Below are 13,834 nucleotides of genomic sequence, written 5' to 3' on the forward strand. Positions count from 1 at the left end.
ACTGCTCGCTCCCTGCTGCCTTCCTCGATGCTTTGTGCCTCCAGATGCATTTAAGGGGTCCGTGCCCCGCTAGCCACCTCTGCCCATCCAGCGACAGAGCTGAGAAACAGCCTCTACAGAAAAATCTGCATGAAATAGGGAGGAAGAAGCGGTCTGCTACAAGCTTGCTGAGCAAAGCGCTTTAGACGGCTTCATTTCACATCACCGAAAGCGTAAATCAGGGAATTGCTCCTCGGGTTTTTCTCCATTAGCGAAGTATATTGCAACTCCCCTTCCCTCCACCGATACCGATCGACACTTCACATCTGCTGACCAGATCTAACAGCCAGGATTTTCCAGGGTAATAATACATTCACTGAAAACACCATTCCTGCCACCTGCTCCCCCCCAGACATGCAACTGCACCGGGAGCAGGGCCGTGGCAGGCTCCTCGCTCCCAGCAGGCACATGCACAGCACAACGCGGCTGCCAGAAGCTTGACAAATTCAGATCAGAAATAAAAAGGTGGCGCCTTGCAAAGCAATGGTCATAAACCCTTCAAAACACCACCTCCACCAGCGTGGCAGAGCATGTCCTACTGCCGGCAACTTTCCTATACAAGACCAGACACCCCTTCTGAAAGCACAAGCTTCACACAAAAGGTACCGAGGAAGCTGTGTCCTGTGCTGTGAAGTCAGGATCGACAGCTGAGACTCCTTCCAACTCATTTCTTTTAGCCTGTGAACTGTGCCTTTTGTCTAGAGATTTGCAATAATCATATTATTGCAATAATCATTTTGCATATAAACATCCCCCTCCCAAACAAAAAAAGACTAAGTTAAAACTCTTGCAACCTTTTAACATTAGAGACTTAGAGTTAAAAGCCAAATTCAAAGCCTAAAGCAAAGACCAATCCATCCAGAGGCTGCAGGTATTGTATCATTCTTAATGTTTCACCAGAGAATCACTGCACGGGAAAAAAAAGAAAAAAAAAAGCGGCTGTGTGTAAACAAGCATACGCACACCCACCAGCCACTTGGGTTTTGAAACATTAATGTTGAAATTAGAAAGGCCCATTTCAGAGAGTTATGGGCAGATTTCTTTCATTTTGGCTCCAGCCTTGTAAATATCAAATGTCAAAGGAAACAGTCGCACTGAATTAAGAGAGAAAAATCCCCGTGCTGCAGAGACGTGTCCAGGATCGGGACTGCTGGAGTTGGGAAAGAAGCAGCGACCAGCAACGACCACTTCGCAACTAGAAGGGTATTTTTGCCTGTTAACCTGCCACCGCTAATTTTGCTAATCAACATCACTCTGGAATTTGAAAATTTTATCCAAGCAGGAGAGAAACTTGATTTTCCTCTTCTGATAACGAGGACAGGCAGGCCAGGCAGGCTGGGCCAAACGTGGCATTACAAAACGCTGCCTGTGAAACCAAAAATGGGACATGGAAACGATAAACTGAGTTTCTGGGCTTGCACTCGGGTGAGAAACAAAAATCCAGCCACCAACATTTAGACAGGCTGATCCCACTTGCAAAGGCAGCTCTGCTCATTTTTCACGAAGGCTGAAGTAAAATGGCAAAGTTATCGTTTTAGATTAGTGTGGCTCCTCATAGCACTGGCTGTTCTGAGGGTTTTCAATTTATCAGTATATTTACCGAAAAAAAAAAAAAGGGGGTGGGGGAACAGCCTGTCAGCTCAGGCCAAGCAGAAAAGCTATTTTGGGTAAGGCTTCTCCTATAAATAAAAGGCTGGGTAGGGAGAGGACAGTAACAACGTGCTGCTCGCTCAAGGTGTCAGAGGGGATTTCTATTATCCAGGCTGGCGACCTCCCCAAAATGCTGAGAAGCACCGACAGCACACCGCTCCTCGGCAGGCACAGCAGCCCCGTGAGGCGGCTTCCCCCGGCAGCCGTCCCCTCCATCGGGCCGCCGGTTCTCCTGCTGCCTTGCCTTCACCACCACGAAAAGGAGCCAGTAAAGGCAGCTTTCTGTTCCAGCTTAAAAAAAAATAAATAAAAATACAGGGACAGGGCTCACAAACACAAGGCCAAGCAATTTAATTCTTCAGCACCTTTTTTTTTTTTAAATTGACACAGTTGCAAACCAGTAATTCCAGCCCAACCAATCCCCCAGCACCAGGAGAAAGCATCACCCGAGTCCCTCCCCAGCCCCGCCACCGGCCTGACAACACCATGCTTTAATGTATTCAGCCCACAGCCTCCTCAGGCCACAGCTTTCTGTAATTTATCCCTATACCGCCCGCCACCTTGTATTATTTAAGTCGCCGGGGGACGCAACACCTCTGAGACAGTTTTCAACAGAAGCTGCCGACTGCCTGGCCCGCAAAGCCATAATTTTTTGTTTCAAACGGGGTTGCCAGCAGATGCTCCCCAAAGGCAACGTGGCGAGAGGAGGGATTTCATGGGAAACCCCTGATGTCGATGCCTCTGGAGCATGCTGGGGAGGTGATGGTCTGCAAAGCACCACACAGCACCTACAAACGTCCAGCGCACCCAAAAAGCAGGGTGCTCTCACAGTCCAGGCTCTGGTGGAGGGCATAGCCTTGGCACCCGGTACCTGCTGGCAGCATTGGGATGCCACGTGTGACCCCAGGCTAGCAGTCCAGGGGCCAAACAGCTTCTCCCACCGCAGGGAACGCTTGCCAGTCCAGCCGGACCGGGATCATCTCTGCATGGATGTTTGGGGAAAGCAAAGGACGCAGATTGAGGTTGGTTTATTAGATTATGGACAGCCCCATGCAAATAGGGCCATATTGATCCGGTCTGCAAACACCTGGCTGGGAATACAAGCAGCCCCTGAGTATACAGAAGCTGCTGGAGATTATTAACCAGATCCATTGCTGTAAATCACATTACCTCCTTCCAAACCCCAACCCAGCACGGAGTCCCCCTGTGCTAGGCGCTGTACAGCGCGCATCCTTGCAGCACAACAGAGCATCACTTCCCCCTGCCCAGCACCTGAAAGCCCAAAGATTCAGCCCAAAAGCGTGGAGCCCGGCAGGGGCATCCTGCTCTGGGGTCCGTGGAGCCAGGGCTGCGCAGCCCACCTCACCCACCGCAACTCCAAAAACAAAGCAAAGCAAAGCATGTGTTACCGAGGGTGAAACTCACTGTACAGGAAAACTGCCATGGGAATGCAAGGCAGGAATAAAAAAAAAAAAAATCAAGAAGGTGGAAAAAAGAAAATACCCCATCTTCAGACGCAAACTCACCCCCTGTTCCCAGCAGGTACCTGGTATTTTGCACCACCTGCAAACCACCCGTCTAGTGCACAGAGCGAATAGGACAGGCTCTCCTGCCTCCCAAAGCACCCCAACTCCAAGCACAGGGAGGAAAAAAATTAGTAGTAAAATGCTTCACAGCAAATTTCCAAGAGATCATGAAACCCTTTGCAGAGCTTCATTCGTGGAGAAGGCAGCAGCTCCCAGATTAAAGGAGGAACTGGGGAATGAGGTGCTGAACCAAAGGCAGAGGAGGAATCCCGTATTCCTCCCTTCTCCCTGCCAAAATCCCCAGCTCTGATTCAGCAGAAGCACCAACAGCAGCATAGCCTAGTGTATCTCGCTGCAAATGGAACTATTTACGTTTAAACCATCACCCTACTCCCCTGAAGAACTGCTGCATGCAGTAATTTCCTTGTGACGGGGAGGGGGGGGGGGGAAGCCATGATGAAATTGTCTCAGAGTTTCTCTGCGTTTTGTTTACAGCCGCTGCCCTCAAACCCAGGGCTGGCATGCAGCACACGAGCCTGCTAACAGGAATAAATCTAGCATTTGAGATCGTTTAGAAAAAGCTCTGCTTACAGACAGTCAGCGCTCCGAGGGGGGAAATCCCTTTGCAGGTCTCAAATAAGGGAACTTGAACCATTTTTCCCTGGAGAAATTTAGGCCTGAAAGATCTTCCGAGTTTCTTGTTTGGAGCTACAAGGCCCAATAACAAGCTCTCTTTCCCTGGACTCACCCACACCACTTTGGCTGCTGCCAAGACCACGCAGAGGTGAGGGGAGATGGACTGGAGAGAGACCTGTGGCAGCTGGGAAGACACCTAACATTCACATAACAGGATGCTCTGGTTAGCTGTTATTTATGCATGCACCTGGTTAACACAGATATTTTTCCAGCATGCATTAATTGAACACAAGGATTCCTTCTCCTCGGGCAGCATCCAAAGAGCAAGCTGCCAGCACGGCACTTTCGCAGCACTCTCCTTCTCTGGACACACGCACCCAGCCGCCACCGCTACCCAATAGCAAAGGCTGGGAGACTTGGGAACGTGGGATCTGGGGCAGGAGGACGAGCTCATCCATCCCCCAGGAGCAAACAGATGGGGCAGGGAGTGATGGGACCCAGCAGACCCTTCAAGAGCATCCTCCCGGTCTGCTGCAATCCCAGCAAAGTTTACTCGACATCAGGCACCCACAAAAAACAAGCCTTGAAACAAAACAGGTTTGCTCCTGTACTCCCCGAATTGTGGGGAGTCCCTCAGGAGCGATAACGTCGTGCCGGAGCCAGGCCTAGTTTCTCCGCTTTGCTGGCAGGGCTGGGGGGGGGGCGAGGTGGGAGGAAGAGCCCGCTGGCAGCCCCATGCTTCCCACCTCCTCCCCTGGAGGATTGCAGGAGGCCAATTTTGATTAAACTAATTAAGCCTGCTCCGTTCAAAGAGCTCCAACCACATGCTACCAGGGGAGAGGAAGAAAATATAAAATTAAAAGGGAAAAAGAGAAATCTCCCTGCAAGCACGCTCTTCCAAAGCTATCCATCCCCAGCAGATCCCTGATGGACAACGCCACGCTGGAAGAGGAAAGCCCAGAAAAAGGACTTGCTGCAGCGATACAGGTCCAACCCTGAAGACCCTGCTCCTTCCAGCCACCAGGACCTACTGGGACATGTCCCCCTTCCCATCAAGATGACTGGTTTCCATCCTCTCCCAGCCAGTCCCCAGAGGTGGCCGCTCCTCTTACAGTAATACAGCCCTCCACCAAGCCAAGGTCTCCCAGATGCTGCCTTCCCTCCCAAACCATCCCTGTCTTCCAGCCTCTTGCACGTTCCCTTCCCTCCTTTCCCTTGAAGACATCAGGTTTCTGGAAGCAATTTAATTGTGAGCTGCAAAGAGGCTTCCTTAGGCAGTGCTGGCCGCCTCGAGGCCCTGCTCTCCCAAAATGTTTCGCTTCCCTCCAGGGGAACCACACCAGGGACCTGGCAGACTCTGCCCCTACGGACCCCACAGACCCTGCCTATAGGGAGCCTGCCCAGCTGGGAGAGAGAGAAGCATCACTTTTGCCTTCAAAGCCTTTCAACTGCAGGAAAAAAATCATAATAATAATAAATATCAAAGCAAAGGCTTCCTCCCCTTTGAAGGGCAGGAGGGTGAGCAGCCAGGCAAGGGCCAGACCCGATCCTCCGGGGCTGGAGCAGGAGCACTTTCATTATGAGCTTTTGCAGAAGCAGAATGAAGCCTTAGGTGCAAGAATTGCATTGAAATTCAAATCGAGGTGTTTAACTCTCCCCTGCGCCTTGGGAAACCTCGGTGGAAATGCAGGATAAGGAGCAGGGCAGGGTTTGAAACCCTAGTGAAGGGCTGGGGGGGGGGGAAGGAAAGCAAGCTGCCCCATCCTGCCCTGCAAAAAACTTAATCCGAGGGGCCTTGGGCTTGCCAGCGTAGCCCGCTTACAGCTCTGCCCCACACCCCAAAAACACCGGCACCGCACACACCGCGGCTGTCCCTCTTCTCCCTGTGCCGCTCTTGGTGGGGCTTTAGCTGGGAGGGGGGGAAGAGAAGGGAGAGAGGAAGAAAGAAAGAAACCCCATATCGTAATTGCTATATTAAAGAGAAACAGCAGGCAAGAATAATAAGAGAGGTGTCAGAAGTGAAATACAGTAACAGACATTAAAAAAAGAGACTACAGTTCTGCGATGGGGGTGTTAATTGAACACAGAGCTGGAGAGAACAAAGGGGTGTTAAGGAAGAAAAGAAGGGGAAAAAAAATCCTACCTCCTCCAAAGATCTGATTTGAGTTAAGTTTGGTGAAGATAATGCATAGGGAAAGGTAGCTAAGAGGCACCTTATATAGCTATTATGTTCTAAAATAAAAAAAAAACACAAACGCATTATTCAACAACAATTGCACAGCTAATCAGTGCTGTCTATAAATATTCCACTTTGTAAATTCCCCCCCCATTGATATGTACATTTTTCTTTTAACCCCGAATTCCTTCAACACAGAAGGGTGAGGGGGGTAAGAAAATAAAAATTGGTGGATTTCAAATACAAAGTCAGGGTCTTTTTAAGAAGTAGAATTTGCCCGATGCCCTCACCTCCCCCAAAAGAGCAGAGAAAGTGAAACGATGGGAAAAGCTCTTAAGGAGGAGGAATCAGATTAAATGGTCATATATCCTGCGCTCAGCCTCTCCCCGCCGGTCCCTGCCGAACGAGATGGGAGTTGGGAAAGGTTCACAGCTGAAATAGATGCTGCTGCATTTTGACAGCAGATATTTTCCAGTTTGCCATCCAAGGACCCCACGTCTGCGTACGCCTTGCCTGATTCTTCTGCTTAGCTATTCTGCTCATGCAGAGAACAGCTTAAAAAAAAAAAAAAACAACAAACCATACCAAGAGAGAGGAAAAAAAACAAGGGGCGGGGGGGAAGGCCATAAAGACAGAGCCCCTACCCCGCCTTCAAACTTTTTATAGATCAGCAATGCAATTTCCGATTTCAATCCCTATTGACGGAAAAATCAATTGTATTTAGGACAACAATGCCTCCCATTTCCATAATTATTATTCCAAAAAGCCAGCCAGCCATTTGAAGGCAGTCCTGCCCCTTCCCTCGCAACAAAGCGACCAACAGCAAGTGAAAACACACCAAATGAACGCCGACAACTTATACATATATTTAAGCAGCAATTTCCCCCCCCCCCCACGTGCTCCCACTCGGATCAAACCTCTCAACTTTTGTTACTGTTAAACAGACATCACCCCAAAAGCAGCAACCTCCAGGTTGCAGACAAAAAGACAACCCACTGAGCTTTTTTTATTATTATTATTTTTAAAAGTGTTTATAAATGCTTTAAAATAACTGAAGAGCCCAAGCGCAAAAGGGAACTCTTTGGCCAATACAGACGACCTCTTTTTCTAAGAACTTTATGGACACTTTGGGTTTGCTCTAGACAATGTTAACGCTATGAAATATTAGCCATAATGTTGCGAGAGACGGTGGTAAAGTCTCCGTAAGGCTCTGGAGTCACTTAAATCAGGCAGCGGGGTAACCGAACGCACATTTCTGCACATCATAACGCCGGGGGGAAGATGTACGCACGCACTTTCAAACACCCACCAGTGACCACAAACAATCACCAGGATTTCAAACGCGACACATGCAAAAATCTGGGAAGCAAAATGTAAAGCGGGAAGAGAGAAGTTGGCTCAACTTTCACGCCGCTGCCCACAAGGAAGGAGTAAGCAAACAGAAGCAGGCAGTATCCTCAGCCCCAGAAAAAACAAGGCTAACTTCCTCCTAGCATTGGGCCCCCAAAGCAATAATTTTTAAAAATAAATAAATAAAACAAAACCATCTGGCCTTTTGCTTCCTTACAAAGTGTGACTTTTGGGGATGCAGATGGGGGAGAAGGGAGGAGGTCTTTGAATTTGCAAAGTAAAATCATTCACCGTAAACCTATGCGAGGTTAGATAAACAACGCTCCAAAAGCCATCTCAGTTCAACCTCTTCAGAGACCTCTGTACAGCGGTCCCATAGCCAAGTAAACCACGCACAACAGCAACAAAATTTTAAAAAGTGTAGGACAGCCCCAGTCCACACCCGAATATCCCTTTATTTCCAGCAGCATGCTTCGCCCTATACCATCTCTCCCGACTTTTCTTCGCAGACAGGAATTATCCCACCCAGTCACTGTGGGTACGTACAGCTCCCCACCTCTCCCCAGCTTGCCAGGACCCCACGGCATCCCCAAGGATCCAGCAGGTTGCCTGGATTTCCCACCAGGTTTGGTCCCAGCAGATTCTCCATCCCTGAACTTTGTGACTGCACCGATGGCAAAGCCAAGCCAGGATTAATCGGTTACCCTGCCAAAAAGTACCCCCGCATGGACAACATACACAGCATCAAATACACACGGAAAAAAGGCAGACAAACATTTTCTTTGGCTCACACAAAATAAACGAAGAAAGAGAGGACAGAAAGGAACTTGGTGGCTCCTTTTTTTGGGGTGGCACACAGGGAAAGACTATAAAGCCACCCATAAAATTTATCTATAAGCAGACTCCCTCACATTATATCATAGGAACTCTACGGAGGTTCCCATACCGAACCCACTGCTTGATAGTATGGAAACTCCATAAGGAAGGACCTCTCAGTAAGGTCAGACCCGGCCATGCAGCCGCGAGGACTTCAGAGAGCCGAATGCCATTGGTAGGTGCTTTGTCTGGGCTACACGCTGCACAAACAACGTTTAACAAAGGGCCCCCTTAGTCATTTTATATATATTGCAAGAGTCAAGTAATTGTATTTTCAATCAGCTGCTCACGCTAGGAGGTTTTTTATATATATATATATATATATATATATATATATAAGAAAGAGGGAAAAAAAAAAAAAAAAGACCCAGATTCAGGTTTCCAAAAGCTGTTCCCCTTTTATGTGTAACTATCAATGTATATCAACCGGGTGTGCAATCATATTTATTGTCACTTTCATTCATGTCATGCCCTTGCTTATACGGTTTAGATATGAATTATTGACTGTTACAGTCCTTGTTGTAAAAGGAGGGGGGGAGAAGTCAAGTACTTTGCAGCGTGCTAAAACAAGGCAGCTGGATCGCCACGGAAAAGCCCGCCGATCACCTCCGGTCGGCTCAGAAAGCCAACAGCAGAGATGAAACCCCCCCACGCTGAATCTCCATCATTCCCCCCATTTTTTAATTAAAAAAAGAGATTCCAACAAATAAATAAATAAGTGGTGCATGTTGCTAAATGTCCTTCCCTGAGCATCTGTTGTTTAAGATCACCCTTGATTGATGACTGCTATTTTTTAATTGTTGCTTTTAAAATTTAAATGCCCCCCTGGGATGTGTTATAAGTGTGTTAGTACATTGTAGGAGGTCTGGAAAGTGGGAAACAGCAGAACCAACGCTCTCATGCCATTAGCTTCTTTAGAAGCCTGAGAACACCCCATGCCATAAAACAACAGTACCCTAAAGTAACTAACAATCTAATATATTGCTTTCACTAAAGGCAACTGACAACTCACTCTTACGTGAGCTAGCCTGGATGATTGGCAGACAAGAGCATTTTAACCCTTTCTTCAAAAAAAAAAAAAGTAAGAAACCTTTATGTTTACCTGAATAGCAACAGTAGTAAAACTGCACAATTTTATTTTGTTGGGTTTTTTTCCTCACTACTCTGTACTCAGATTTTTTTTTCTTTTTTAAACAGTGACATGTCTTAAAGAAGAAACTAAAGCAAGAGAGAAATTGCAAGGGTTTTGATTTTTTTTTTCTTCTCCCCAGAAAAGGCAATAAATAAAAAGAGGCTATACAATAGAAATTAAACCACGATATTTTCCCTTCCAGGCACAAACCACATCATACAAGTCCACTGCCAGAAGCATTAAATCCCAGCAAATTATTTCTCCCCACTTAAATACTGCTACATGGGGGGGGGGGGCACAAACTTGGTGGAATAAAACCCTCCAAAGAGCAGAAAGAAAAATAATACAGAACCAACAGCATTGATTTCCTACCTGTTTTTTCTTTGATTTCACACAAGACATTAAAAAGGGCTGGCTTCATCCTGTGGCAGTTTAAAGCATGTTTCCTGGAGAGAAAAGAAAAGAGGGGAGAGGGTGAGGTTAGGATGTCACCACGGGGAACAACTTTCCAAATTCACATCGGCTGGCGCGTGCGTGCCGGAGGCAGGGGGGAAAACGTTCGAGCCCCCTCGGTCCTGCTGCCATCCCCACGAGGACTTGAGCCACCTACCTAATGCAGAGGAGATGAATTATGCCAATTTAGGAACGGCTTGAAAAATCGCCTTTGCCACCGAGTGGCTCCCACCGCCAGTGCAAGCCAGGCGATGCACCGAGCTGAAGCCAGCAGCTTTTAGGAGCCAAGCTCGGTTCAACTGTCTTATTCAATACAGAGAGAGCACTGGGCTCGCTCCGACCCCCGCCTCCGATACTAAACCCAGCCATGTGCTTTATTAAGCTCGTCCTGCAAGGCAGAGGGGAAATCCCCCCCCCCTTGCCCCAGCGCTGGAAACATCCTCTGCTTAGAGCTGTCAATTCGGGGAATTTCAGCGCCCAACTTGGGAGCGCAGAGACACACGCAGACGTACAGAGAGAGAAGCCCATTCCTCTGCCTCCATGCTACTTACACCCAGCTTATTTGCAGGTGTTAAAATTTAATTCTTGCAATCGGGACAGTAAACATTTAAAAACACAGCCGGCCGCTTCTGGGAAGGGGAGGGCATGCTATTCAACGCCTTTCTTTTCAGCTGCTGTTATTTCAGAGCTGACTGTTCTCCTGTGGATTTTGAGGAAAGGAGAGAGGTTGGGGGGGGGGGGTGGCTTTAATCGGCTGGCTTTAAAACCCACCGTTTGCCTGCTGAGGCAAAGAAACAGTATGGTTTTTTTCTTATTTTCTGTTAAGGCATACGATCATTTTGCCAAAGGTTTAGTTGTATAAAGGGCTGTTGCTATCAGGCACCGGTTACGGGATTTCTGTTTACCAACTGAAATTACACACGAAAGACGATGCGAACATCTGGCAAGCATTCACACTACTTACCCCACCACCCACAACATGTTAAAAAGATTTATATATCTGATGAAGTCTCTCAAAGGTATATACCCTTGCAGGACCACAGAGTCCCCTTATCAGCACACCCAGACGGGCGCAGACATTTGAGTATACACAAATCACGTACATATGCTGTAGGGGCCCTCTTACAAATAATACTGGCACTCTGCATCTTCCCAAAACTTCATTAAAAAAAAAAGAAAAGAGGCAGCAAAACAACCATGCAATAGTAGGATGGATGGAAGAAATGCAAAACCAAACACCACTGGTAAATACGGCGTGTTTGGCAGCTCAGAATTAAAAATAATAATAATGAAAAAAAGTACTGTGAGGAAGCAGCTGAAACAGTCCAGCAAGGCAAACCCACAAAGCCTTCTCCTTGCTCTGTTCTACTTTGGTTTTATTGATTTGACTAACTCCACTAAATTATCCAGGCAGGAACACACACAATTCCTGCAACTTTCCGAAGGAAGATCCCCTCACTGCCCCGGGTCTGGCCGGGGAGAAGGTGCACGATTTCCTCCTCCTCCTAACAGCTACTCTGCCCCTGCAAGAACATAAGAAAATCAGTAAGATCGGCCCAGCAACAAGCCTCTTCGGTAAGCGGGAGCTTTCTACAAGCTGGGGAGGCGGGAAGGACGCAAGCTGAGGTTTGAGGGGTACTTTCATCCTTCTGGAAGTTGTTACTAAGCGAGTTTTGGGGCCGTGCGGTGCGTTTTTCCAGGAACAATGTATTGTAGCAATCTGCTCCCGCCCGGGGCACGGATGCCGGGGGCAAGGACACCACACCGAGCAGCTCGGCAGCCCAGAAGAAATTTCAAGTGTACCCCAGGCAATTCAGGGCAAGTTTGGTTTTTTTTTTTTATTCCTTCAAGTCTGCCTTCAATTTGGGAATTATTTTTTTTTCCTCCCTTAACTTTTGCTAGCGCCTTTAAAGGTGCGTATTAGGTTGCGCTCCTTGAAGCCGGGGACAATTCGGTTACCGGCTTTCACAGCCTTTTTTTTTTCCTCTTTTTAAATACCTCCGCAATTAAGAAGAAAAAAAACCACGAAAGCGTCTACGTGCATCCTCCAAGCGCAAAAACACGGCCTTAAAAATAACACCACTACAGGGCCCTAAAAAAGAACATTATTAACGCCCCTAAAAAAAAAAAAAAAATAATGGAGCAGCACTTTGTGCCTCTTGTGGAAGAGCCCGAAGCAGAGCCCCCCGCACGCCCAGCCTGCTCCAAGCACCACCTCCCTCCGGAACGAACCCCCCCACCCCAAAAAGCCTGGGAAAAGCCAGGCCGCCGGCCCGGCCGAGCCCGACTTCGGGACCCCGGGGGGGGGGGTGGTGGGGGCTACGGGCGCTGCAACCCCCAGAAACCGTCACGAAGTTGGGAACGCGGGAGGCGGGGGGAATTAACCCGTCCCCTTTTGCTCCCCCTCCCGGGTCCCAAATTTCTGGGCAGCAGGAGCCCCCCTCCCCGCGCGGTGCGCCCCGCCGCCGGACAACAAAGGCCGGGCCGGGGCGCGGGGGAAACTTCCCCGCCCCCTGCCCCCCCCCCCCCCCCCCCCGGGCCGGGCCGCCGCTCTCACCTGGCCTGCGCCTCGTCCAAACTCTGGTCCGTGATGGTCATGATCTGCTGTAAGATGTCTCCGATGTCCTGCTTCCTGCCTGCCTCCCCCTCCGCCCCGCCTGGTCCATCCTGCATGTGCTGGGACAGGCCCGGGTGCCCCGGCATCCCCACCCCGCTGTGCGTGTGCATCAGCCGCGGCTGGTCATCCATCGCCGGCCCCCGGCCGCCGCTCCGCCGCCGCCTCCTGCCCTGGCTGCCGGCCGCGGCGCGGCTGGGCTGGCCGCCTGGCTCCTCGCTTTCTTTTCTTGCTCGCTTTCTTCTTCTTCTTTCCTCCCCCCCCCCCGCCTCCTCCTCCCCCCCAGCCTCTTCCTCTTCGCTTTTTATTTATCCTTCACGCTGGCGCCCGGCTCCGCGGCGGGGAGGAAGAGGAGGAGGAGGAGGGGAAAAATGCAAAAAGAAAAAAAAAAAGAGAGAGAGCGAGCGAGAGAGAAAAGAAAGGGGGAAAAATCCCTTTGGCTGCTGGAGGAGGAGGGAGGGAGGAAGGGAGGGAAGGAGGAGGGAGGAGGGAGGGGGGGTTCCGGGGAAGGGAGGGGAAACGGCGGCGACTCCAAAAGCAGGGCAGCTCAGCCCCGCGCCCGGGGAGGCAGCGGGCGGGCCGGCGGGGCAGGGGCCGGCGGGGCAGCGGCTGCGCCCGGGGAGGCGGCGGCGGCAGCAACGGCCGCGGCGGGGCGGAGCGGAGCGGGGCGGCCGCCCGCCCGCGATGGCAGCGCCGGGGCTGCCGGGGCCGGAGCGCGGCGGAGCCCCCGCGCTCCGGGGGAGGGCTCCAAACTTTCCCCCACCCTCGGGCCGGGCTCGGGGCTGGCTGGCGGCCCGCACCGCTCGGCGGCTGGCAGCGGGGCCCCCCCCTCCGCCGGGCCTGCGCGCACCGCTCCCGGCCCTCGCCGCCTGCTTTTGTTCGGCTCCGGACTCCTCAAACTGGCACGGAGGAGCCCGGGGGGCGGGGGGAGGAAGGGGCAGCGGCGCCTCCCCGCCCCCCCGGCCCCATTGGCGGCGGCGGCGGGAAGGCCGGCCCCCGCGGGCCGCCCCGCCTCCTCCGCGGCCGCCCGTCAATCTCCGGGTTCAGAGGTGGGCCGGGGGCCGCGCCCCGCCCGCGCCTTAAAGCGGCCTCGGCCGCCCGCCGGGGGGGGGAAGGGGCAGCGCCGAGCCACGGCCTGGCGGCGATCGGCCTGCGGGGCCCCCCCGCCGGCCTCGCCGGCCGCCATGCGCCGCTCTGCGCGTCTCCCCTCAGCCCCAGCTCGGGCCCCGGTCCGCCTGCCTCCTCCCCTCGGAGCTGCGCCCCTCAGCCTTCCCGCCGCCCCTCAGGCCCCCCTCAGCCCCCCCGTTGCCCCCTCAGGCTCATCTCGCCCCCCCCCCGCTGTTCCTCAGGCTCCCCTCAGCCCCCCACCGCTCCTCCGCCAG

At 51.3% G+C, this 13,834-nt stretch overlaps 1 protein-coding gene across 2 annotated transcripts in view; it reads right to left on the bottom strand.

Annotated features, from left to right (window-relative positions):
• Positions 1-13,330, bottom strand: part of PBX1 (PBX homeobox 1) — a 135,582-nt gene extending 122,252 nt beyond the window's left edge. For both annotated transcript variants that reach the window (XM_087733237.1, XM_087733236.1), the window contains exons 1-2: positions 12,396-13,330; positions 9,758-9,831 (exon numbers count right to left, since the gene is read on the bottom strand). In XM_087733237.1, the coding sequence (XP_087589363.1) occupies positions 9,758-9,831; positions 12,396-12,586 (265 nt within the window). In that variant the 5' untranslated portion in view covers positions 12,587-13,330. The remainder of the gene's footprint in view (positions 1-9,757; positions 9,832-12,395) is intronic.
• Positions 13,331-13,834: the final 504 nt, after the last annotated feature.

The sequence above is a fragment of the Nipponia nippon genome, unplaced genomic scaffold (assembly GCF_047370975.1).
Source record: "Nipponia nippon isolate SJK-2023a ecotype South Korea unplaced genomic scaffold, ASM4737097v1 scaffold_5, whole genome shotgun sequence".
Lineage (NCBI taxonomy): Eukaryota > Metazoa > Chordata > Aves > Pelecaniformes > Threskiornithidae > Nipponia > Nipponia nippon.